General features: G+C 32.6%; 1 protein-coding gene across 1 annotated transcript in view; it reads left to right on the plus strand.

Moving 5' to 3' along the window:
• The first annotated feature begins 202 nt into the window (after positions 1 to 202).
• Positions 203 to 27,636, plus strand: part of LOC126776110 (uncharacterized) — a 75,399-nt gene continuing 47,965 nt past the window's right edge. Inside the window, exons 1-2 of the mRNA XM_050498401.1 lie at positions 203 to 386; positions 2,423 to 2,492. Of these exons, the coding sequence (XP_050354358.1) occupies positions 2,456 to 2,492 (37 nt within the window). The 5' untranslated portion in view covers positions 203 to 386; positions 2,423 to 2,455. The remainder of the gene's footprint in view (positions 387 to 2,422; positions 2,493 to 27,636) is intronic.

A 27,636-nucleotide genomic window follows, 5' to 3' on the forward strand; every position in this document is an offset into this window, starting at 1 on the left:
TTCAATGTATTCATGTGTAAATCCCATTGAATGCACTATTATTGCATTTTTCATTCGGAATGAGTGAGATTCACTATATCACATTATGGGCACACACTTGTCCAGTGTCCTGAAAGCCCTACGAATGTCGATTATACCCGACCTCCGCCGAACCGCGGCGAAGTTGGCCCGACTACACGGCCAGTCGCTACAAATCCTTCGCGAGCTGCACACGTCTTTTATTAATTTTCCAACACTCTACCCACATGTGATAAACTTTTTTTTTGCAATAATAGTGCTGTGACCATTCATAATAGCGATTGCGAAAGTACTGTACTTTAATTAATAGTGTCCGCAAACAATGGGTTTTAATGAATCGTCTAGATCGAGAGTATAGGCTAACGCAGGTTCGTAGATGTAGCTGTCTAGATATGTTGTCATTTGTATTTGATATTTAAGTAAATTAAAAAACTAAAAGTTTTTTTTTTTAATTAATCGTCTTAGTTCACAAATATACAGATATTTATCAATAAAATCTTAAAACAATACTAAAAATGAATTAGTATAGTTTTAAGGTCGTAAGATAATATATATATATAGTTAGATATTATATGATAATATATATAGTTAAATATGAATTCATGAATAAAATTCATAATTTTTTTTTATAATTATAATAAGTAGTCATTATGAATGTAGTCTTTTAAAAAATCATCTCCGACCTCTTAGTTTGATAGTAAGAATCTTAACTCATTGACCTAATTTAGTTGGTAACTGCAGATTAGTCTAGGTCTACATACCGAATGATCGCTATCTGTTGTTGCCATACCGGGCTTCTGTAACAAATCCCATTAAACTAATTAACTTTATTAATCGTGACAAATATTAATGAGCTTACGAATAAATAATACGAAAAGGCACACTGACGTATAAACAGAAACTTTTGTGCATTTCGTTGATGTAATAGTCGGTAGGGAATTTGTTCAATTATTCAATAGTAATGTGTTTATCTTACATACCGAGCGAAGTCAGTGCATTCATTTCAAAATTATTACAGTTTGATTAGATTTTTTTTTTCAGACTCCGCACTATTGTTACTCCGCAGCGATTTTTTTTTGAAAATATTTTATATATATTGTTTGAAATTAAAAAAAAGAAACATATGAGTATATGACATAGAACGATATCACTGACGAGATATAATCTTTTAACAGTATCAGAAAACACAAAAGCCGAGCCGTCAAACGCGAGTCGTGCTTGTGTGGAAAGGGTTCTGTAATATAGCAAGGGAATTTATGAACTTTTTCATTTAAGATTTCTTTTACAATATTAATTTAAGACCCTATTATTAAAATTTTCGGTTCAGTACTTTTAAAGATTGGGTATCTCCGTTAACGAACGGAGATGCTTGCTTGTTTTGATATATTTGATTTTTTGGGCAGACGGTAAATGGCTCATCTGTTGAGGAGTGGTCACCACTGCCCATAGACATTGGCGATGTAAGAAATATTAACCATACCTTACATCGGCAATGTACCATCAATGTTATGCCCTTAAATATTTGGTTAATTTTTTGTATCCAATTAAAAAAAGTACTTTGCATATAAATTCGGAGATAAGACTGTGACGGACAGACAGACGTTTTATCATTTAATGTGTGATTCCCGAAAAAAAAGTATTTTTTTTTATTTATCAAATAAACATTCATTTATTTATGGTATATTTTATAAGCAGTAGAGCAAAATTTTGCTGATCCTTACTAATATTATATATACAAAAGTGTTTGTTTTTTTACGATTTCACGTCTTAACTCAAATGATAATCATAAAATTTTGCAAACACGTTTTTTGGGGGTTCACCTGGAACACCTGCCCGCCCTTCCACAAACACACACTTCCACACACGTGGCAGAAGCCACGGATGGAAATTATTTTATTATAAATACAATTGTTTCAATGTTCGTTACTCAATCACGATCGAACGACTCGACACATTCATACATTCGGTACAGAAGTCGATCGTCGAATAGAACTTACATTAGTATTTTTTTTATATGTATCTCAAAACCTTGTTATATATTCTAATTAACGGCCAGCGACGCGAGTGACATAATATATTAAATATTCAGGGCTAGTTGGCGGTTCATGAATGAATTATTTGTTGGAAGTTTACGCAGTCATTTGAGAAAAAGTGTACGCATTGAGTGTACGCAATTATAATTTATTCCGAACAGGTGGTAGCTTTCATTCAATTCAATCGTGTAATATGACGATTCAAATGCCTATAAGAGCTTATTAAAATAAATTATATTTTGATTTCAACATTGATAGGCTTTACACCCAATTTAATTCTGTAGTTCATTATTCAAAAGTATTTATGAGAGCCTGTTTGATTTTTATATGAACTTATATTTTCTTTATCTATAAAATTTGTATTGTTTCAGGCGCACCGAATCCAGTGACAGGCGAATAACATAATGTTTTCCCTATGTCGACGATACAAAGATGAAAACGGTGAGTTATTTGATATTATATTATATCTTTAATATATAACAAATTACGTAATACAGTACAGATTACATTATGTGGATTTTTTTATTAAATCTTAAGAAAATTATTAACATTATTGAAAAAAATATTTGTCCTACAAAATGTGTAGTTTGATCAAAGCTCCTTCCTATAGGCTATGAAACTATTGTTCGAAAATCTAATGCGATTATATTTAGTGATCCACCACGGAATTCTTTTGAGCATTCTATTGTAGTATTGGATTTGGTATGTCACGCCTTCGCAAAAAATATACTGTACGAGTATATGCATAATAATTATAGTAGATAATGTTCGAGTCGAGGTATATGGTTTCATTCATAATCACTACATATTTGGATCTCAATTACGATTATTTTAACATTTTTACAACGTACATAAGTATTCATAATATATTTATAATTAACTTCTCCAGTTTTTCTATATTTCTCGAATAATAAGAGGAGGTAGTATTGTGTGAGCTATCAATATTAAGATATTTCGGGATTATTACGGTTTAACGACGTATTTTCGGCATGTCCATGACGATTTTACTGCACGTGATATCCTATAGCGTAGCTAAAGACAATTTATTCGCATGTGTTTTCATTAGAGTGTATTTTTCCAAATAATGCAATTATTAACAAATCAACTAGTCCTCGAATACAAAATTCACTATATTACCATGAAAGTAAAATCCATGATTTATTGCTAGTCTAAGGCAACCATTTAATGAGAAGGATTGGTCCATATTCCACCACGCTTCTCTATATATATCTGTATATTTTTGTCTAGCGACACTTGCCGGTTTCGCTACGTTGATTTCCTTCAACGCTGAACACGATATGAATATTATTAACACAAATGAAATACATAATAATTCAGATTTCATGACAATTTTTCAAGCTTACCTATACATAATAAATAAAATATATATACCAATATATATACTATACTAATTAAAAAACATATGTTAAAAAAATTGAATAAACCATATGAATGGAAATAGTCATCCCAAACAATCATATTAATCTCTATAATGTTACGTAAAACTATTCAAGACGTTCAAGTCCTTAATTTTTTAAAATCTCTGTTTATTTATTATATTCAACGCATTCCTAACCGCCTCTGGAGGGAATGTACGAACGAGGAATGAACAAAAGTTCAAACATAATACAACTTCAAGTGCTCCCAGTACTTGAGACTTCGTTAGTATTATAAAATGCTTTACAATTTTCAACATAAGCACTGCTTTCTCTTAAATAAATTCAATGTATGTACTTAATGTTTTATAAAACCGTACGACAATTTTGGCCCTTACGAAAGCGCTTTGAAATTAATAATTAAAGTGAAAATTTTGAGATATTTATTTTAAATAATATTGTACTACCAGGAGACAGGCAAAACTTACTTGTACTTGTTTTGGAAGAAATATTTGTTCGTTAATTATTATTGATTGTCTGTAAACGGGTCTCCCGTTTAGTTTTAACCCAACTCTATTGTAGTTTGTTTACTCGGAAATTATTATAGGAAATTAAAGTTTGAAATTGTATTAGTATTAATTGAATTTTACTTTTGTCGTAAATGTATCAAATGTTCCCTTCTTTTGACGTCAAATATACCTTCCTTTTTAATGTATATCTGTAATAATATTGTTAACAAGAGAGATAAAAAAAACTTATAACTCAAGGTTTCCGTCTCTGCAAATTCAATTTGTCTTCTCTTGGGCAAGGTGTTCGCTTTTATAATAAAATTCCTCAATTACTAGCTTTGACAATTACTAAATTTATATTATATATGCAGAAAAATGATTAATAAGGCGTAATCAATAAAGGATTATATAATATAGATGATAAAAAAAGTACGGAGGTATTCATTGATTATCATACAACATAAATAATAATTCAATTCTATTGTAAATATAATATTACTTGATCGAAAAATAATGTTAAAATAATGTTACTTGATCGAAAAAGTGTAACTACTAAGTTATTGCCGGTTCTTCTTGGTAGAATCTACATACCAAAACGAGGGTAGCTTTAAATTTAATTTCTAAAATATTGTAAAATGATGCAAAAGTCTCAAGAGCCTACTTGAAAAATATTCATTTTGATTTGATTTTATTTGATTAACTTAATTAACTATCAGACAGATTCGATAAATTATTTTGCGTTTTATAATCCGTTAATTGAGAAAGTTTATAGATTATCTATATTATTTCAAGCTTCGACCTTAATTAGCTGAGACTCTTACGAATAGAGCTGGTATTTAGTTAATGATATGGGTCGCTAGTTTTTAATAATACTAGCGTTGTCAAACATACGCAGTCAAAATTTGTCCAAAAGTTTTGTTAATTATTTAAAAAAGATATGAATTTCACAAAGAAATGGAGAAAAAGGCTCTGAACTGTTTTGTCTTTGCCTATTAATATACAACAGTAACGAAAATCGTTAACCAATATTATGTCACCGCGGGGGAAACTGCGGGGCACAGCTAGATAATAAGCTTCAATGTATTGTAGAGCTACAACAAAAGATGTTGCCTTAGTTGTAGTCTTTATTCAGAGCCTTTATGGTCAGGGTTATTTAAAATAATGTTAAAGACAACCGCAAGAAAGAAATACAAGAAAATTTAATATTTACAGGATTAAAACCTTTGAATACGATATCAAAATATTCATATTATGTTATAAAAGTAAAATTAATAGATTATTAATTCCATAATAAAAACTAACGGATATTACATTTGATTACTACCAGACAGAATTGTATGAAGTATGAATAAATGAAGTAAATATGCACCTAATGAAATTTAATAACGATACGAAATTGCTTGAACAAGATGCTATCGTCCTGTATTCAAGCAATTTCTTCGAGATATGTAATGAAATTCATTATTAATAAGCTGTTTCATCCTACACATTTCATTATTTATGCACCTTAACACTTAACCCATATAACTCATAATAGGTAGCTTTGTGCAAACCCCCTGGTTGGGCAAAACCCACGCATTATTTGTTTACCGTTAAACAATAATACTACGTATTTCATAATTTTGTTTAAAGGTAAAATGTTAAGAGTTGTGTCAACACAAATGCAGAGCCATGCGAGTTAGATTTATTAATAATAATATGTATTTGAGAGGAGCAGCAGTGGTGGAATAAGTTCCAATCTCTTCAAAAGGAGATGCCTTAGCCCAGCAGCGGGAAATTAATAGACTTTTTTTACATTCAGATTTTGATATTATTACTTCATAATTTATTTTATTTTTGTTGTGGAATAATATTTTAATTAAGGTTAAATCATGACTGTCTATCATAATTACTGGAATCATAAGTTTCGCTGTATACTTTGTATTACATCGCGGTAATAATCATAATAATAAATGTTTTTTTCTTAATTTAATTAATATCCCTGTAGGTTACCAAATCACTGAATGCTCCTAGTTTAAATAATATTCAACTTAGTACAGATGTCAAAACTGTTAATGATTACTTTTAACTATCAAGTTTAATTTATTGATCCATCATTGTTGTATTTAATTATTTTTAAAACAAATGTGTATTTATTATTGATAATCAATAAGAAAGTTTATATTTCTATAATTTATTAAGTAGTTTGAATTTGATACAATCTAATTCGTTCTGAATTAGAATCTTGTCCTGAAGTTTAATCAAGAAATCTAGATTCGACTTCGAAGCTTGGAAACTATGCACTTAATTAGTAAGGTCGCAGCGAGTCTGTAACGTTTATACTAATGATATATTATACTACTAAATATATTCATATACCACATTTGATTAAGTAATAAGAAAATATACATACTACTTATTTCAATCATTTATATTTAACGTTTTTTAAAGGGATACCGTATTCCGTAAAGCATTTTTATAAAGCATATATATATATATATATATATATTAACATAAAAAAATACATATACAGTTGCTCCTTCATTTATTGCGCTGGGATCTGCAAATTTTATGAACATTCCAGAATTTGCTCTTAATATGGCCAGAAGTCTTGTCCAAGAACCGTACCACTACACAAGGCGCTTTTGTCGTAGAAATGTTTATAATGTCTCTAATAAGAATGGTCATTCGTTATATACATTGATCTCCTGTCTATTTAAAATAACATGAAAATTTAATAGTACTTGCCTTTTTTTCACTCTGAAAAAAAGCGTTATGCGTTTTCCCCACGGGAACAGTATTTGGGGCTCGCCGGTGTCCGGGCTACCGTGACGATCTGACGGACGGCTGCCTATGCAGGTCTCCATTCTCTAGGGCACTAGTACTTGCCTGGATTTGAACCAATAATTTAATTATGTGAAAATACAAATATTTAGTATTATAATAAGGTTGATATTCCTATCAAACTTCCGTTTATGAATGTAATGGAAACTGAATTTTGGAACTAAGTAACATAATAAAGGAACTCAATATAAATAAATCCATAAAGTTTTCATTCACTTACATAAAATTGGGGTCTACAAGTCACTCCGTTCCTCTCCGAATCCATCGTTACGAAGTTTATTTGAGGCACGTCGTTAACTAATATGTGTGATATTTAGATCATTAGTATTATGAATTTTCAAGGATTTCTAACACATAACAAAAACTAAATGGAATAAAAACTTTGTCTAATTAGGCGTTAATAAGCATTCTACTAAAAATGAATTGAAGAGGCTTAGTGGCTAGTGGGTTCGCTACATTAAGCGCTCACCGGCTTAAAATATAAATTCTATTGAGAAAAGTCAGCTATAACTTAGTAATATAACAATCTTTGAATGTAGAAAAGTGGTATTTTGGCGCCTCATTTCTTTAACGAAGATCACGAGTTTAATTTCGTGCTTAATTGGCGTTTATAATTCAACTCGTATTCGTTGCTTAATAAAGAAAAATATAAATAGACAACTGGTAGGTATGTCCGGTATAAGTCGGATAAAATTCGGCCACGTTTCCACCGAAAAGCTCCAAACATTTTTTTTGAGGAGGGAGTAGGCGTTTACTCAGCTTTAAGACTTTTATTTAGTTATTTTTCTTTTTTTATTAGATTGTGTTAACTATATTTATTGCAAGACAGTGGAGTATATATAATATCCACGAAAAAAATTGATCGACTTTGCTGTGATCGAATTACTTTTCATAATTTTTTATAATATTTAACAGACCTTTACTAATATTATAAATGCGAAAGTAACTCAGTTTGTCTGTTACGCTTTTATGGTAAAAACACTGAACCTAATTTGATGAAATTATGTATGAAGCATACTTGAAACCTAACCCCCCTCCCTCCAAAGGCTATTATAGCTTCGGGCGAAAACTAGTATATAAAAAAAACAATTTAGTTTTTTTTTGTATTATTTATATCATTTATGATATATACTGACTATTAGGGAAAATATATACAAAATTACTTATAACGTTAGACGAAGCTAAATGTATTTACGGGATTTTATTGTACAGGCGAATGAATACAAGTTAAGTTAAAGACTAACAAAATAAAAGTGAAAACGAACGTGGGAGCTTCCCTGTTAATGTTTATTTTCACTTCGCGTGTTTTTACAACTTTGCTTCTAATAAAATAATCAATGATTGATTGTGGTAATTGAACACAAATATTATAATTGATAAATAAATATTGTGATTATACTGTAGGCATATCAAAATTGAAATTTTCTTATATTTCTAATTTGATTATTATCATTAATAAATTATCTTGTATTTATGAATCTATCTTAAACATAAAAAAATATCATATTTAAATTAAATTTTGTAAGATATAAACAGTTGTATAAGATAAAAGAAGTTTATATTTATTAAATATTAAAAAAAACTATTATTTAAAACTGCGAGTACAAAGTAACTAGCTGGCTTAAAAGCCCCACTTAACAAGAAAGTGTTGTGAGTCCTAATATATTATTCAAGAGGTACATGTTGAAAATATCCTTAAGTAAGTGCATTGTATTGCTTTCATGACTATAAAGAATGTAGTAAAAACACAACATAACTTTATGTCTTAAATCGTTTAAAAAACGTACCTGTATAAAATTTTTTTTTAATTTTCTCTTTGTATATAATATATGTATAGTTAATTTGGTTTTGCATACTTATGTCTATGTTGTGAAATCACGATACCTAAACCTCTATTCAATTAATCTACGTATACTAATATTATAAAAAGGTAAAATTTTGATATATATATAGAATTTATACTTAAACTTGAATTATTAGATAGACAGCGTAAAACATAGTTTCGAAATGAGGTTTTAGTTTACCTTAGTTTCGAACTTTGCTTTACAGTTATTTAACTGTTACGAACTCAAAACAATACCTAAAACACAGAAAACGTAATAGGTACTCTTTAGATTTCATAAAGGCGTACAAAAGCATCTTTGTAGTCACTATTCTCTTTGTGTTTTTACGTTGTTATCCTACAAATTTTAATATGACACCATTATGATTGTTAGGCAAACATAACAATCTTTTTAATTTAGTTGTGTAATATTTAGAGTTTACTACGAGTAGATTGTTAAGTAGGTAGATTATCTGTTAATTATTATATGTATTTATAAGCATGCTTTTTTTATTAAAATGAATATATATCAGGTTAATGATGAAAAAATATGCATTAAAATCCGTCGTTGTATCCTGGAGCTTAATAGTGTGAACCAAATGTTTATAATATTCTTGTAATACAAGTTATATTATCTGTATTTAAGGGGATGCTATTCCCGCATTTTTAGAAGTATTCATTGTATTTGCAACGTTAAAGAAATATTGAGCAATTACGACCTTGACGAAAATTTTAAAATATAGTTTCAACATAATAATAATAATAATTAGTTAACCGTGATAATGATTTGTAACAAAGTTTAGGCACATAATACTTTACTCAAATTCAAAACTGTCAAAGTAAAATGCAATTTTAATCCTTCTGGATTTAAAGTATCTGGTTTTTGGTATAATTCTCTAATATAGAATCATCATATCTTATAAGAGTATAGACTTAACGTCAAATAAAGGTTAACTTGATTTTTTTATTACTAGCTTTTATTTATTTTCAATATATTTTTTTTTGCAATTAAATTTTATAGCAGTTCCATTTTTTGTAAAATGTGGTATTCCATTCCATTTTTGCAATAATGTGATACTATAGAAATGGTCTCATGATCGGGCCATGAGGTGACCACAGGAACTCCTTATCTAGCTATCTACTCAACGAATTGCCGTCGTGCTTGGGCTTGTTGCCTTAACAAGTATATACCTAGATGGTGACTATGGTCTTATGACCGAGAGTCGGGCACAAGTACTCATCTCTAAATAGCCTGGCTACAGGAAATTCGCGGCGCTATAAATTCCGTATGTGGACTCCTTTCTCAGTTCTAGTACATGGTTTAAATAAAAGCTTGTTTCTAAAAGGTTTTTATTTTTATTATTAGTAAAAGTCTTTTGAGTAATGTGTTGGCGTAATTATGACTACTAATGGCTTAACTTCTAATGATCAGTTTCATTCCGCTTTAAAATAGTATTTATTTAGGTCTTTGAAATGTATGTTTGCGAAAGCCGTTGTGTGTTTTAATACTTTTTAATCAATTTACTTTGCTATATATTTTTTATTTACTTATTAACTTTTTAATAATTTATTCAATGCGTGTTAGACAATAAATACAATTATATTCGAATTACTTATTGTCATAGTATAAATATAATTCCATTTAGGATCCAGCACCAAAAATGATCGTTAAACAAAAAATCCTAATAATTGATTTGATTAAAATATATTAGGGAATGGTCCTGTAAATTCAAGTCCGAACCTTAAGGTAGATATAAAATAATGTTTATTAAACTTAAATCTTATGTACCAACGAGGGTAGCATGAACCAAAGAAAGCGAAGCAGCAAGCAATAGTAGGAAAAATATATAAGTACAAAAACCTTTTGTAATAGTATCGTTATTTTATGTTTTAAATTAAACTTTCCGACGAAGACAAATAGAAACTATACAAGTTTCACTATTCGTTTGAGACAAATACGTCTTCTGTGAGGGTCGCCGGATTGTAGTCTAAAAATACAAAAAGCCTTATGCAGCAAATGAATAGAAACAAACAACAGAGAAAATTGTATTTTTCTTATCTCAATCTTACTTAATCTTATACGAGATTTTGTAAAAGGTAAAATGTTATTGATGATAATTTGTTAAAATAGATAATGGAAGCCGAGATGGCCTAGTGGTAAGAACGCGTGAATCTTAACCGATGATTGTGGTTTCAAACCCGGGCAAGCACCACTGAATTTTCATGTGCTTAATTTGTGTTTATAATTCATCTCGTGCTTAACGGTGAAGGAAAACATCGTGAGGAAACCTGCATGTGTCTAATTTCATTGAAATTCTGCCACATGTGTATTCAACCAACCCGCATTAGAGCAGCGTGGTGAAATAAGCTCCAAACCTTCTCCTCAAAAGGGAGAGGAGGCCTTAGCCCAGTAGTGGGACATTAACAGGCTGTTACTGTACTGTAGATAATAATAATAATATATATAATATAAGATAAGTGTAAGTATATTAGTAAATGTATATATCTCTATAGAGGTAAATTTCGAAGATAGATAGATAGATCGAGATTCTGTGGTTAGAACGGGTGATTGAAGGTTCAAACCCAGACAAGCATAATTTACTACTTATGCGGTTTTTATAAAATAAATTTGCATATATATTATAAGTTACATTAAAATCCAATTACTTATATTCGTATATTATATGCATAGTATTTATGCTGAAATTGTAAAGTCGTTAGAATTTCTGAACCTTACGAAGGTCACACGTTCTTTGGGTGCTACTGTTACTGAGTTTTTCAAGTGCAAAATGTTATGTTTCTACATGATTCTTTATCTTGCCCTCCATGCTGGAGAAAAAGATCGTGAGAAAACCTTTAGTACAAGGGTGAGTTAGAAAAAAAGATCTAATAAAAAGAATAGAGGCGTTTACCCCCAGTTGGGGATGAAATTCTCAAAATGTTTTTGGACTATATCGATTATTTAAAAAATAAACATAAATTACTTTACTAATTACAGCAGTCGAAATGACTAATAACCCCAAGTAATGACATTTATGTAGATCTACCAATAAGTAAAAACGCTGTTATAATACCGTACAATATAACTACGAAACAGATCTGTAAGGAACAGTACTCATTTTGACACGGTCACTCCAAGTTTCAACAGACTTTTGCAACACTAGCGTTACAGCAACTCTCGTTACGGGAGGACCATGAAAACATCTCAACATTATTCAGTTTGTTTCGCGAGGTGGAATGGGTCAGGTACACTCGCGTTGTCAAGTGCTCTTCATACAATAATTTTTGGCGCAGAAACATCTTGCGGGCTGAAGGTCGAGAGATACCGAACGTGACTAAACTTTGCTTAAGAATTCGGGATAAAGGAATATAATGTTTGTTTGTTTCGTCTTCATGTGTGTACGTTCCTTGTTATCCCTTAACCAAAACTATTTTAATATCAAGTAAATGGTAACAATACGATGTTATATTATGGATGGCATCATGCACCACTATCTTATTAAATTTTATTTGGATAAATAAAAAAGGAGTACCTACTATGCAATAATCAAGAATATATTGTTGATAATGTAAATAAATAAAATTTAACTCATATGAATATAATGAAAAAGATATGCGGATAAAGTTTGAAAACATAACAATTGGTACAGAAATATATAATTTCGTTATAAATTAAAGTTTCTCACTTTCATTTCTTCAGTTTCATTCTTTTCGTTTTATTTTATTGTAAAGAAAAGGTGGGGGGCGGGGCTATGTAGGACTCGCCGACGTTAAAGGCACCGGAATACACACTAAAAACCAGCGGTACCCACACCATCTTTTCGGGGGACGCCACGGGATCGCTTGCGCATACTACCGTGACGTCCTGACGGTAGGTTTTTACAGGCCTCCGAATTCTATGGAGTTTCTCGGGGTAAAGAGACCCCCTAGCCCCGCGAGACTTACTGGAGGAGAAGGTGTGCATAGCGCCGACGTCTTCTCCCCGGTCTTCTTCGGCAAAGCGGGTCAGCGGAAGCACTGTTCTAACGCTCTGCTCCACCTCCGCCGATCCTGGACGGTTGCCGCTCGACCTCGCTCGCTTCGCTTGGACAATTGTTGACAAGTGTTGCTGCCGTCCATGACACTACGATAGCCACGTATCGCTCTTACCGCTATGACTCTCTGCGGTCTCCGCAGAAGAGCCTTGTTACGAACGGTGAGAACGTCCAACCCAGATGGGTGCACCGTACATCGCCTTGGAGCGCACCACACCAGCGTATAAAAGCTGGCAAGGTGTTTCCAGCCCTCCTACGTTGGGTAGGTGGCAGCGGCGTTAATGAGCTTCGGGCTCAGTTGGACAAAATGGTGCCCGAAGCTCCATCTTCCATCCAGAATCAGGCCCAGATACCTATCTGGATCTGCACTTTAATTACCGTCCGAGGGACGGTGATAAATGCCCCTCGAGGGGGACCCCAATGTGGACCGTGGAATAGGAGGGCCTCCGTTTTTGTTACAGAAACCCTCAAGCCCAGCATCCTAATCTGATCCACCGTGAGTGACGCTTCGACCTCAGCCAGGCGGGCCGCCTCCTGAAAGGTGCGTCCCGTCACCATGATGAGGGTGTAGTTCGCATAGCACTGCACCCCCATCCCGGGAAGGACCGGTGCCCGCAGGAGCCAGTCAAAGCCGACGTTCCATAGGATTGGGCCGAGAACCGACCCCTGTGGAACACCGCAGCTTACTCAACTCGAATGTTTATGTAACCACTACAACAGGAGAAAGATTAGGAGTAAGATCAATGACATGTTTTCAGAAACACTAGAGCTTATTACTGTCGATCTCCAAACTCCGGGTTGCTACGAAAATCTCTTGCCAGAAAAAGTCAATGGTTTTTTACTGAGCCGATTTTCTTTAAATCTCGGAATTTTCTGGATGTAAATTCTACTTATTTATAATGGACTGAAACGGGACCAATCTGATACGTTGTTACCATATACCGCAATATCTAAATCAAACATAACTGTCAACACTGTCAGTATTTGGTAATTAAATAAAAGATATGTTTTTTTCAATATTTATGTATAAAGATATGTTTTTTTCAAAAGTTTATGTAATATGTCATCTTGGTGTAGCCATTCGCAAAAAATAATTGACAGTTGTAACGGCCCTGTAATAGTATCGACTCGGTGTCTATTTAGCTCCAAAAATCCGTAGAAGCGATTCTGATTCAAAATTCATAAATAGAATCATTATCAAAAGAGAACAGATGATAAAGACATTACATACATTTTTATATTATGATTTCCATTTTCCATTTCGTGATTTGTATTCAGTTTTCTTAAAATTTTATTTATTTGTGATTTTAAACGCATTATGCCGTATACATGTATGCAGTTTAAACAAAAGATCTATAGATGTCACAACCTTGTATCAGTCTTATAAGCGACTCGACAAAGGAGACAATGAAAAATGATTACCTCGTTAAACATTTAGTTTCTTTACGTAAAATATGTCCTTCATCCTTAATTTAAAATTTAATTAGATAAAATGCCATTTTAACGAGGACTTTCTTGGCTATCGTCTTCTTTGTGATTCCTTCTTTTATTTTCCATTTTATTGCGCTTCTTTTAGCAATAAAATGGACTGAGAGTCCAATGCAATATATTCCGTCGTTTCAAGTTTTATCACTGGTCTCCATGTCTATGGCTGTTTCCTGCAATTGAACTTAATATTTAAAATGGAAATGAATACTTCAGGAACGTTCTTTTTGCTTGTACACGTGAAAAATTGTTTTTTAAAAATAATAATAGAACCGACGTCACAATACAAACAAATTGTGGAGTTATTTGCATAAATTGGCATTTAGAGCTGAAAATGTTTCTAGTATCTATCAATGATTTCGTACTTTATTTTATTTTTATATCCTTTTTGCACACGAAATGTTATATATATAACATTTTGTGTGCAAAATATAACATGTTATATATATAACATTTTGTGTGCAAAAAGGTGCAATTTTGTTTTATATAAATGTGTTTATAGACACTCTTAATAAGAATTTAAGTATAAAAGATTTTTAAATTATATTATCAATATTACAGGTCAGATCTAACAACAATTTTAATAAATAGCATTACAATATTAAAATAAAAATATTGAAAACAACAAGTTTCCGTCTCTCCGAGTAAGGTAGGTGTTCAATTCTATTCTATAACAATTTACAAATTATATATTAAAGACTTATATTAAAAGATAATTACAATTACTCATATTATTTGTGATTATAATTCATCTCGTGCTTGACAGTGAAGGAAAACAACGTGAGGAAACCTGCATGTGTCTAATTTCACTGAAATTCTGCCACATTTATATTCCACCAACCCGCACTGGAGCAGCGTGGAGGACTAAACTCCAAACCTTCTCCTCAAAAAGGAAGAGGCCTTTAGGCCAGCTGTGGGACATTCACAGGTTACGGTTACTGAATATAATTATTTAAACGATTATAAATACTTAAAAAAGCCCTTGGTATTCATTATTTTCATGCTGGATATATATATATATATATATATATATATATATATATATATATATATATGTACATATATATATATATAACTTAACGGAAAATATCATCCTTGTGGCCAAATCACTTGTCAACGATAACATAGAAAAATAGTACCATAGAATAAGTGTACCTAGTCATTTTAATGAACTGTATGTTTTTCAATATAAAATCAAATAAGACACGATTGTATTATATAATATTACGTTTTGTTACACCTTAGGTTAAAAAGTTCATTTTATCTCGCAAGCTGCTAAGTCATCAACGTAATTCATAATTTGTGTCTATATAAAGGTTTTTTTGTCGTGTGATGATAGAGAGTAAGATACGATAATGTTCTCAACGAATAAACTTGTGCTACAATATTATTATTTTTTTATATCCTTTTCTAAAAAAAGTACCAATGAAATCGTTAAAAAATAAATACTAGGCTTTGAAATATGCATACGTTGTAGAAGTGACTCAGGGAGTTTAACTGTTCAAATTTGCTTCTTCCAGCTCCATCAATCGCTTTTAAAGATAATACTTTATTTACCATACGTAAACTGGCCAGATTTGATTTTTAATAATTAATATAAACCTACAGTTAAAAACTGTTAATAGTATTACCGAAGCTTGTAAATGAATACGAAAATATTTGAAAACTTTTTTTGTCTTATAAATATAAGTCAATATATTAAATATTATTATTATATACATTTGAAAGATTATATACTTTTTTTTTTATAAAAAGAGAAAGGATAAATCGAATAACTGTCCAAATGTGCTTTTTATATATTACATAAATTTATGTATTAAGAGATACTTTAATAATCTCGAAAGATTATAAATTAAAAGTAATATATTTTACCAAAAACTTGGTGATTAAGTAGGCAATAAATAAAATGCACGCTCGTGAGTTTTATGAGGTAATCATCCAAAGTAGCTGAATAGCAATTGAGGTACCTCAGCACCAGCCGAGTGTTCAAAGGGCGAGGGGAGAGCCATTCATAAAACTAAGCCCGATCGATATGAAAGTCTTACCAATTCACTTTCGGATCCATTGACATAAACTTCTTACTTACATCCATTACATGCGATGTTCGGTCTCTCGGTTAGGAAGACAATTGAAGAGAGCAATGTATAGTCCGCTTTGAAAACATTGTAAAATGATTCCATAACATTATTCTCAAAGTTCGGGTCCTATAACTGACGTGATTCAAAGGACTAGCCGAAAAGATAACAACTATAAATGGAAAAAGATATTCACAAAAGTGAAATTATTGATTAAATTAATATAGTTATTCTTAATTAGCTGACCGACCTGGCTTCGTACTGTAGGTAACATTCATGCAAAGTTACCCTTCTGATTGTCCAATTTTCAAAAATCCTTTCTTAGGTAAGATATAAATATATACAAGTAATGTTTGATCAAAAAGGTTCAAGACAAAATAAACAATATACTCTAAATATTTAAAGGGTAAAGTCCTGACTGACTGACTATCGACATACACCATAAATTTACGCGTATGTTTTTAATTGTTGCGATGCTTGAGGTGTTGATAATTATCCGAAATTAATTTTAGGAAGGTACTGCCTTCTATCTTAATACTTTTCATTTTTTTCTTCTTAGTACACCAAGATATATAAGTCTAATAACCTTAAATGCTCCGATGCAATAATAACACGTATGATAAATAGATATAAATAAACAGCAAAGTGCAGCAAGACACAATCTTGACTTAGAACTCAAGTTTAGTTGAATTTTAGTAGATTTAATTTGATTTAACTTATTTAATTAACTCAATTCCATCTAATTTCCATAAAATTTGATTCAATTATTATTTTTGTCAATTAAAATGATTATTATTTTTGTAAATTGTTTTCTACTGTGCTAATGAATGATGATCTCTATTGGTTGAAATATTTTTTTTTTTTTTTTTTTTTTTATATTCGCCGGGAGGGCAAATGACTCTACTCCACCTGATGGTAAGTGGTAGTAGAGTCCAAACGCGACGACGGCCAGTACAGACGGGAAAAACGTTCTGCACTAGCCGCCTTCGCCTTGCCGGCCCGCAAGATGCCTCTTCACGCCTCGTTTGAAGGAACCCGGGTTGTAAGAGGAGGGGAACACGTGAGCTGGTAAGGAATTCCATTTTTTGGAAGTGCGACAAAGAAAGGAGTTGCCAAATTTCTTTGTTCGCGATGGAATTGATGTCACAGTTAGGCGGTGACATCGAGAACCAGCTCGCGTGGACTTAAGAAGGAAGGGGGAAGCGGGAATTAGAGAGAATAATTCTTCAGAGCACTCGCCGTGATACAGTCGATAGAAAGCGCTCAGTGCTGCTATCTCACGACGCAATTGTAAAGGTTCAAGGGTGTTTGTGACCTTTACGTCGCCAATAATGCGTACGGCACGTCGCTGCAACCGGTCCAAGGCCTCAAGTAGGTACTTAGCGGAGCCATCCCAAAGGTGCGAGCAATATTCCACGCAAGACCGTACCTGTGTTTTGTACAGCAAGCACAGTTGTTGTGGCGTGAAAAATCGCCGCACCTTGTTCAGAACTCCGAGTTTCCGTGAAGCTGTTTTTATAACAGCCTCGATGTAATCCCTTGGACTAAGGTCGCAGCGAACGTCAATCCCCAGCATGGCGATTTTGCTTTGCATCACCAGCGGAGTACCACAGAGGGAGGGAAGAGGGGAAAATGTTGACTTTTTCGCCGTGAGAGCGCATACCTGTGTTTTCTTGGCATTAAACTCAACAAGATTATCAGAGCCCCATTTGGCGATGAGCTCTAACGTCCTATCGAGTTCAATGACAAGATTCTCCCGCCTCTCCTCAGTTTCCGCCCGCCCAGCCACTGCGCGTCCGTGGTATCCACCATGCACTGTACTATCGTCTGCATAGCAATGTATGTTCCCAAGGGAGAGCATATCATTGATATGCAAAAGAAAGAGTGTGGGAGATAGCACAGATCCCTGGGGGACCCCAGCATTCACTACATAGAATTGTGAAGCGCAACCATCTACTAAAACACGAAGGCTACGCTTGTGTAGGAAGCTGGCAATCCAGGTGCATAGCTGAGCAGGCAGACCATATGCCGGTAGCTTGGAGAGAAGACTTCTGTGCCAGACCCTGTCGAAAGCCTTGGAGATATCGAGGCTGACAGCCAACGATTCTCCATGCTTGTCGATAGCTTCACCCCAGAGGTGTGTTACGTACGCTAGAAGATCACCTGTGGACCGTTTTGGTCGAAACCCGTACTGACGGTCATTAATTAGACAGTGATCTTCTAGGTAATGGATCAGTTGGTTGTTTAAAATCCGTTCCATCACCTTACAAAGTACTGAGGTGATAGCTATTGGCCGATAATTTGCCGGGTCAGACCGATCCCCTTTTTTGGGAACCGCTTGCACATTAGCTCTTCTCCAAGCCTCCGGCACACTTCCCGAAGAGAGAGAAAGTTGGAACAGGCGCGTTAACACAGGAGACAGCTCCGCTGCGCACTTCTTCAGCACTATGGCTGGTATTCCATCGGGACCGCTAGCTTTCCGTACATCAAGTGATTGCAGCTCCGCACGCACATCACGTTGCCTGATTTTGATGTCAGGCATCGTATGGCCACATGCAGGTATTGTAGGTGGCAGTGCACTACAATCATCGATGACGGAATTGTCGGCAAAGAGTTTAGCCAGGAGATCAGCTTGCTCTTGCGGACTGTGAGCTAGCGATCCGTCCGGATTTCTGAGCGGTGGCAGCGAAGGTTGGCAGAAATTGTTTTGCACAGACTTGGTCAGACGCCAGAAGCTACGGGAGCCCCTAGGATGCGACACAAGGTCATGACCAATCTGTACAATGCGCTGTGCATCCGCTCTCGTGTATGCCTTTCTACAGGACTTGGAATTTTTATTATAGTTTGCTTTCAGTGAGTCAATGTTAGATGCCCCGCTAATACAGCCGTTGATCCACTTGCGATATGCCGCCTGCTTAGATGATACAGCATCGGCACATTCACGAGTGAACCAACGGTTACGCGTACTCCTACTGACGAGATCTGAGCTAGGAATGTAGTATTCCATTCCCAGCATGATCTCGCCAGCAACAGCAGCGGCACTAGCTGACGGGTCAAATAAATGCTTATTATTAATATTATTAAATACTTATCATTTACAGGACTTACTTTAAGTACAGGACTTACTTCCTATTTTTGTTTTGTCAGCTCGTGGTTATTCTTTGCGTTTATTCACATAATATTATTTGTTAAATAGGACTTTTTATTCTGATACTTTATTTAAATTACATTGTAATTTTTTTTTCGTAATTTTGATTATTTTTTAATAAATATATTAGTATATACTTTATTATTCATTAAAATTAAGTATTGTTCATACCTTTTAGTGATGTGTTCAGACAGAACAAAATATTCCACGTGTATTTATGATCTGTAATAGTTTTATAATTCATTGTTGGTGTGCCATATAAAGTAAATAAATACGATACGATTTTATTTTATTTATTAAATAGGTAGACAAGTAAGTGACCCACCTGATAGTAAGTGGCTACCACCGCCCATAGACAGCGCTGTAAGAAATATTAACCATCCCTTACATCGCCAATGCGCCACAAACCTTTGGGAGCTGATGTGTTATGTCTCTTGTGCCTGTAATTACTCTGGCTCATTCACCTTTAAAACAGAAACACAACAATACTAAGTATTGCTCTTTGGCGGTATAATATTTGATAATGAGTGGGTGGTAACTACCCAGACGGGCTTGCACAGAGCTCTATCCGTAACCGTAACCGTAACAGCCTGTGAATGTCCCACTGCTGGGCTAAAGGCCTCCTCTCCTCTTTTTGAGGAGAAGGTTTGGAGCTTATTCCACCACGCTGCTCCAATGCGGGTTGGTAGAATTCACATGTGGCAGAATTTCAGTGAAATTAGACACATGCAGGTTTCCTCACGATGTTTTCCTTCACCGTAAAGCACGAGATGAATTATAATCACAAATTAAGCACATGAAAATTCAGTGGTGCTTGCCCGGGTTTGAACCCACGATCATCGGTTAAGATTCACGCATTCTTACCACTGGGCCATCTCGAGAGCTCTATCAGCAAGTAAAAATTGGGATCAAATTTTTCGCACTGAATATTACCGCGACCGAAGTCTCGACGGTTAGTGCTAGTAATTTTATGTTAGGTAAGCAAAAGTTTCATGTCGAGATTCGAATTCTCAACTTCTGTGTGGCCGAGATAACTTAATGTGTATCCAGAGTGGATAAACTAAATAACACTCCAAAGGGTGTTAAAGACAACGAATACATAATACTGCTAACGTTTAACTCGGATAATTAATATTTCCTTTCTATTAAGAAGTATTTGGGTTACATTTCAGAAATATTCTTGAATAATTTGTCCTATACAGTACACATTGCCCGTCGATGCTGTGAGATTTGTATGTAAAATATGATAATATAATGTATTTTATAATATACTAATTTTATAATTAAAAAGATTTCGTTTTTTCTTTAGAAGACTCCGTAGTGCTCTTTTGTGAAATGATAAAACCCGATTTATGTATATTATTTAAATGCTATTTTTTTAATGTAGAATATTGTACGTTTCTTAATTATTGAACGTTGAGGACATACAGTTTCCTAAACATGTTTGAATAAAAATATTTTTAATCTAGTAACACTTTTTTATATCTTATTGCACACGTCAACGTAAATTATTTTCGGGTAAAATATGTAGAAAAGAGGTTGTTCACGTAAACAATGTTCACGTAAAATAGAAATATCTTTCTATTTATTAAAATACGGCAACATTGTTATTTTAATTATTGTTCATTATTTTTGCTTTTATTAAATTTATTTTAATGGCTAATTGGATAAAAATAATAATGAATACTGTGTTGCTTTTAAAGCTGAACGAAACTAGTAGCTTTACTATATTTAATAACTAGTAGAATTTTTCATTACACTCATAATCATAAACTACGGCTACGAAAGTTATTACGCTTTTGTTATATAATAAGAGCTTACGCAAACAGGTTTGCGCGAGTAAGCTCACTTGAAACCTATAGCTCTAAAATTAATATGGATATAATTTTAGGAGCTTATTTCATATATTTAAATGATATTCTGTTCATAAGTTGCTTACAATTTTAATTATCACATTTTTGTATAATTATTTGCGCTACTGCTTTTTATTAAGCGTTTTTTTGCCAAGAAACTGTTTCATCTATATTGTTCAATTTAATTAAGAAAATCAGTAATGAATATTACATTCTGCAGGTATTGAAAATTAATTGGATTGCAATTTGCATCGTTTCTGTTTTAAAAAGTTATAGTGAAATTGCCATTAAAAGATTAAAACGTGTAATAGCAGTGTAACTAATCGATCAGTTAACATGAACACACAATATACATAGACATATATGTTATACATAGATATATTCAAATTATTATAAATGAATGTTTGTATATCTATTTGAGATAGAAAGATAGTAATCTGAATATATTGCGGTTTGGCGGTAAAATGTTTGTTGTGTAGGTGGTATTTACCCAAATGGGCACACAAATTACTGATATGAGGAATTTTAAAGACTTAAAATTTTCCTTCAAAAATTTGGTGTAAGGTGGTTCTAATTAGCAGATTCATTAATTATGTTATACGAATAATCCGTAATATTTCCTCTCTAATTTTATTTAAACGACAAATATTTTAATAATTTATTGTTGCGCTAAAAAGAAAACCTGAAAAACCACTGTGACAGGCAACGGCGTGTTCTTTTACAATCTTTTATTTAACTTATTTGCTAGTTAAATAAAAGCTGTTTGTTTTTTTATTTTGTTTGTCAAATATCGCAAGCTAAATTATAACCACTTTGTCATCTTACCTGATTTAAATTTCACATCATGGTTCACTTCTGATGACAATACATTTTTATGATAAGCATAACCTGATATTTTTTTATATAAATTACTTTATATTTATTTTTTACTTTTACTATTATTATGTTATTATTTTATACTTATACTTTATTCACAATAAGAAATGATTTTTACTAATAATTTATAATAACTCTAGTAAGAAAAAAAATAGGTGGTTAGAGTATACATATATATAACAATTACATGTCTACTGTAAACGTGTGCGGATCACGTGTTAGTCGGTTCCAGTAATCAAGATCGTGTTCAGTGAATCATGTCAAAGTTCAACCGAGAAAAATAATTGGGACTCGTTAACGGAACCAGAAATTACGTCCTTAGAAGGAATTTAATCGAATCATTCCAAGTATAAATACTCACGTGGTTAAAATATAATCATGGAGTACACATGTAATATGTACATGGAGAAGATGATTGTGTAATTACATTTTATTCTTTAAAATATATATGAAAAAATATTTACGAAGATTGCCTTAGTAAAAAAATAATACCCTGTAAATGTCCCAATATTGGGTTATGGCCTTTTCGAGGAGAAGCAATGCAGCTTATTTCACCATGCTGCTCCAAGGTTTGGAAGTTTTACCACCGAATACGGGATAAATTATAAATACAAATTAAGCACAAGAAAATTTAGTGGTTTTTGTCCGAGTTTGAACCCGTAGTCTTCAGTTTCAATTCACGTGTTGAATTTTTAAAGCCTTTGATAAATGTCATGAAATGAAATTCGACTAAATTTTGAGGCTTCATTCTCAACCTGTTTGTACTCTCGGAATTGTATCAACTGACACAAATACAACACGAGATTGTTACAGAAAGGAGACGAAAGAAATCAAGAAACAGGTCAACTGGAATAGAAACGATAATTTGAAATTGTTTTCAATTTTGAAAATATTGTGAAATATATATAAAATGGAAGAAAACATATTTGAACATTATAAAGGTGACGTTGATGAATATTGACAAAACGATTGTTTATATTGCTAAATCAGTAATTTATTAACCTAATAACAATTATTAAGGAACTTTAAAATTGCTTAATGTGCTTAATCTCTGTTTGTAATTCAATTTTTCTGGACTGAAAACTTTAAATGTTGGTTGAAATTCTGCCTTCATATTCACCGCGCATTATAATAGCGTGGTGGAATAAGTTCTAAGTCTCCTATTGAAGAGGAGAGGAGGTTACCTTTACCAGGTAAATAATAATAATAACAATGATCAGACAAATTTCGACCACGGCGGATGGCCTTACGTGCTTTCCGAGGCACAGAAGTGTACACACTTCCAACTTCCAGACTCCGGACTGCTACTGAGAATTTTCTGACAAAAAAACCCAATGACTTTTTATTGCCCCGACCTAGGAATTGAACCCAGGACCTCCGGGTCTTCGGCCTTACATCAAGCCACTAGACCAACGAGGCAGTATTTAATATAAATAATATAGCAGTCTAGAATATGGAATATTTACAAGCTATATCTTTGAAAACATAACTCTAATGTTAGAAAGATAAATTACGGCGCTTAAGACAGGCCACGACAAACAAAACGTCTTATGATCACTACTACTTCGTTTATATTTAAAAAAAAAACTTTTAGGTACCTACATAAAAATGATATGAAAAAGCGATTACAATAAATCCCTTTGAAGAAACCTATTGAGATATCGATCTACTATTACAAGTGGGAAAGTGCCTTTATCGAAAATCTCTTAGCCGAGCGCCATCTTTGATGTTAATTTATCCTTTTCTAAAGGTATGGCGAAGAATAGGGATAGGTTATTGTTCAAGCATGGAGTTGCATTTCAACCTCAAGTACTATTATGTTATATTCTTCTTTGAAACGATATTGTTATATAGTGTTATACTGTATCATATTTTTGTTTAATTCAAGTTAATAGTTAACGTACACTGATTTTAAAATACGCGAGCATATATACATGTACTGCGCGCATTACTGTACATCCGAACAGAAATGATAATTATTTATATTTATTTATAGGACAATTAACAGTAGACACAATATCACATCAAAAACAATATAACATTTATCATCTTGGTACATGCTCTACTAATTACAGGTAGTGTCAGCATGCACTATCACATTACACAAAAAATATTAGCTAAAGATGAACATTAATTAATGTGTCTATAGTTACACTGGGTCACTCACCGATCCAGAACACAACAATACTAAGTATTGTGGTTTGGCCGTTGAATATGTAATGGGTGGGTGGTTACTAATCAGCTGGGCTTGCACAAAGTCCTACTACCAAGAATCGTTGTTTATTTTTGCAATTATATGTTGGACGCAATTATTGCAATTTTTGCAATTATGGTATGGACTCTGCTATCACTTACCATCAGGTGGAGTAGAGTCATTTGCCCTCCCGGCGAATATAAAAAAAAATAATATATATATATATATATATATATATATATATATATATATATATATATATGTATATATATATATATATAAAATGCGGGAACGTGGAAAGTAATTTGCAGTAATTAGTATTGTTGTGTTCGGGTTAAGATTCACGCGTTCTAACCACTAGGCCATCTCGGCTTTTTTTTGTAATTATAATTCATCTCGTGCTTGACAGTGAAGGAAAACATCGTGAGGAAACCTGCATGTGTCTAATTTCACTGAAATTCTGCCACATGTGTATTCCACCAACCCGCATTGGAGCAGCGTGGTGGTATATAAGCTCCATACCTTCTCCTCAAAAAGAGAGAGAAGGCCTTAACTCAGCAGTGGGAAATTCACAGGCTGTTACTGCTACTATTCAATAGTCATAATAAGTCTCACTGCAAGAATGACTTCGTATGCTGTGATCAAACGGCTCTCTTGTGTCATCATACCCTTTCTCCACCGCTTTCTATATGTTTATAAGTGCATGACGTATATACTCTTCTTTGTTGTTGTACATACTACAATAATAAAAAAAACTTTATTTTTTAATAATTAATTATTTTAGTTCATAATTATTTATTGGTCTCTTTAATTTCATAAATTCCTAATATGGCACTATTTCGATGCCTCACTTCTTTCAGGCGTTTCGTGACGATCACAATACATAGATATAAGTATTTAGGTATACGCATATACTGAAGGAGTGATGCCGCTTTCAATAATCCGTAATTCAGCATCGTGACTTTTGCTAGTGCTGAATACCTCCATTGTCCCGAGACGATATCAACTTCATTAATCTGAGAGCTCGATTATCGGATCAGTAGACGTCACTAGACTACTTTCTTAAAGTCCTCTATATATAGAGTTGTTAGTTGCCGTTTCTTCTCGGTATAATCTATATTCCCCTTAGTTAAGTATTATTTCATATGTCATTTTAAATTTAATTTAATTTTTTGTACTTGAATTAAGTATATATTTATTTCTATTTGGAATTTAATTCATTTTATGCTCGGCGATGAAGAAAATCGGTACGTGACGATAATCGAAGTGGCACATAGTTTTTTTTTTATTATGTCCCATTGAATTTATTAGCGGCTCGTGCTAAAACTCAGGCATTAAAAATATGCGTATGAAATGCATGAAAATGTGGACGTCTTAATAAAATCGGGATTACCGGCAACACTAGACCTCTCTAAGGCAATAGGCATTAGCATAAAACCAATAACGGGACAGCTGTCTCGCTCCGCTGACACCTTGAGCGATTTCGAAGGTAACGTTTTAGGCAAAGATACTTACTAGATATTTACCTTGAAACCGGACTTAGAAAGCTTCATAATCTTACATATTTTAATAATCAATCTTTGTTACTTTGTATACTTTACTTTATTATGAGATAAAATATAACAATGCAATATCAAAAAACATTCATAGTCCTAGAAAGTCCCATGAGTATTAAAATTGTATACATTCGTATTGGATAACATTGGATTAACATCCAACATTTTAAGAAATATACTTACTAAATAATCTAATGAGCGGAAAAAGGAAAAAGGAGCCAAATGAATGTTATAAATATACAATATGCATTTTTTTGGAAGACACTATTATTACTATAATTTAAAAAAAAAAGTTAAATAGATTTTAGGTTTCCTAGACATATTATACGAACTTTATGATAGGATACGATCTAAGCTACAGGAACAAAACTATGCAAATCTATTCCTTTCTACACCGATAGCGTGTGTTGTACAATCAGATTTCTACCAACATATTTTTTTATCTTATTATTATTTACAATCGAGCAAGAGATAGGTAAACACAAATTAAGCACATCAAAACTTAATAATGCTTGCCTGAATTTGAACATGTGATTATTGGCAAAAATCCTCTGATGCAACTTAAGTCTTTAATTCATATTAACAATGTATTAATGACTGATTATTCTGAGATTGAATTCAATAATAATTAATATTTATATTCGTTGTAACGTGTTAAGAAATTTCACGTATAAATCCTAGTACTAAACTTCAATTTACTTAATTTGAAGAGCAACCTCGCTAGATGTCAAAGTTCAACATGATTCACGTAATGAAAGTAAAGTTAATTCGTTAATAGGAATATCGGAAAACAAGAAACAGTATCAAGCATACATAATGACGTAATTAATTAAAGCTAATTGTGTAATAGATAGCAAAAAACAACGTGAAAATAATTTGTACTAAAAATGAGTACACCAGTTTTCTAATCTTATTCTATTCCTAAGTGTATAATTCGTTTTTTAAATAAACCATCGACGTATAACCATAATAAAAAAAATAACAAATATCAGTTCGAATTTGGCGAAAATATCGCGGAACAACACACAAAAACAAAGCGCAACTGATAGCCTTGTTCTTTATTGAAAACGGCTAAAATATAATTTTATTACACGAAAGTTCTTGAAGTAAATGTTATAAAACTATTGCAGTTATTATTTTTCTCCGCTTTCGCCCATAATTATTTTATCTGTTAGTATTATGTTTTATATGATTTTGCTTCTTAACCGCGTCTTTTTTTAGAGAGTAGTCTATAATTTAACCGTGTATATCCCGAAGTCTACATACCCCGTGTCGAGTAACAAAAAGTGTTGGGTTTTTCAGTTAATAATTTGTCAGTGATTCGAATTAATCTCAATAAATTTTGAAATGTCAGGATACTGATATAAAAACCGAGATAAAAAGAAAGAATTTAAGTACTTTAGGCAAAGAAAATGAAACTAAAAAGTCTGAATATATATTTTACAACAGATTTAGATTCGAAACAAAATTATAGTATATAAGTAAATATAATCTGTTATTTCGGACGAGATATGTGTGCCCTTACGCACTGAAAATTTGCCATTTTATTATATAATTTAAACTTTTTTTATTATATAATTTTCCTTACTCCTGACAACTGTAATACTACCAAGAAAGGTTGGTCATGGTTCAATCTTTCTTAGTAGAATGGTCTCTATATGATGTTTACGAGATAAAATAATTACGCCGCTACAATTAAGAAATTTGTTTGTTTGTTACAATCATTTATTAATAAGACTATATTTCGATGCCTAATTAGATTATTTTTTGTTTTTTGCATTTATTTTTATCGTTGTACTTTACTGTTCAAAGTCTGATTTTAAATGCAAAAGCG

This window comes from Nymphalis io, chromosome 19 (assembly GCF_905147045.1).
Source record: "Nymphalis io chromosome 19, ilAglIoxx1.1, whole genome shotgun sequence".
Lineage (NCBI taxonomy): Eukaryota > Metazoa > Arthropoda > Insecta > Lepidoptera > Nymphalidae > Nymphalis > Nymphalis io.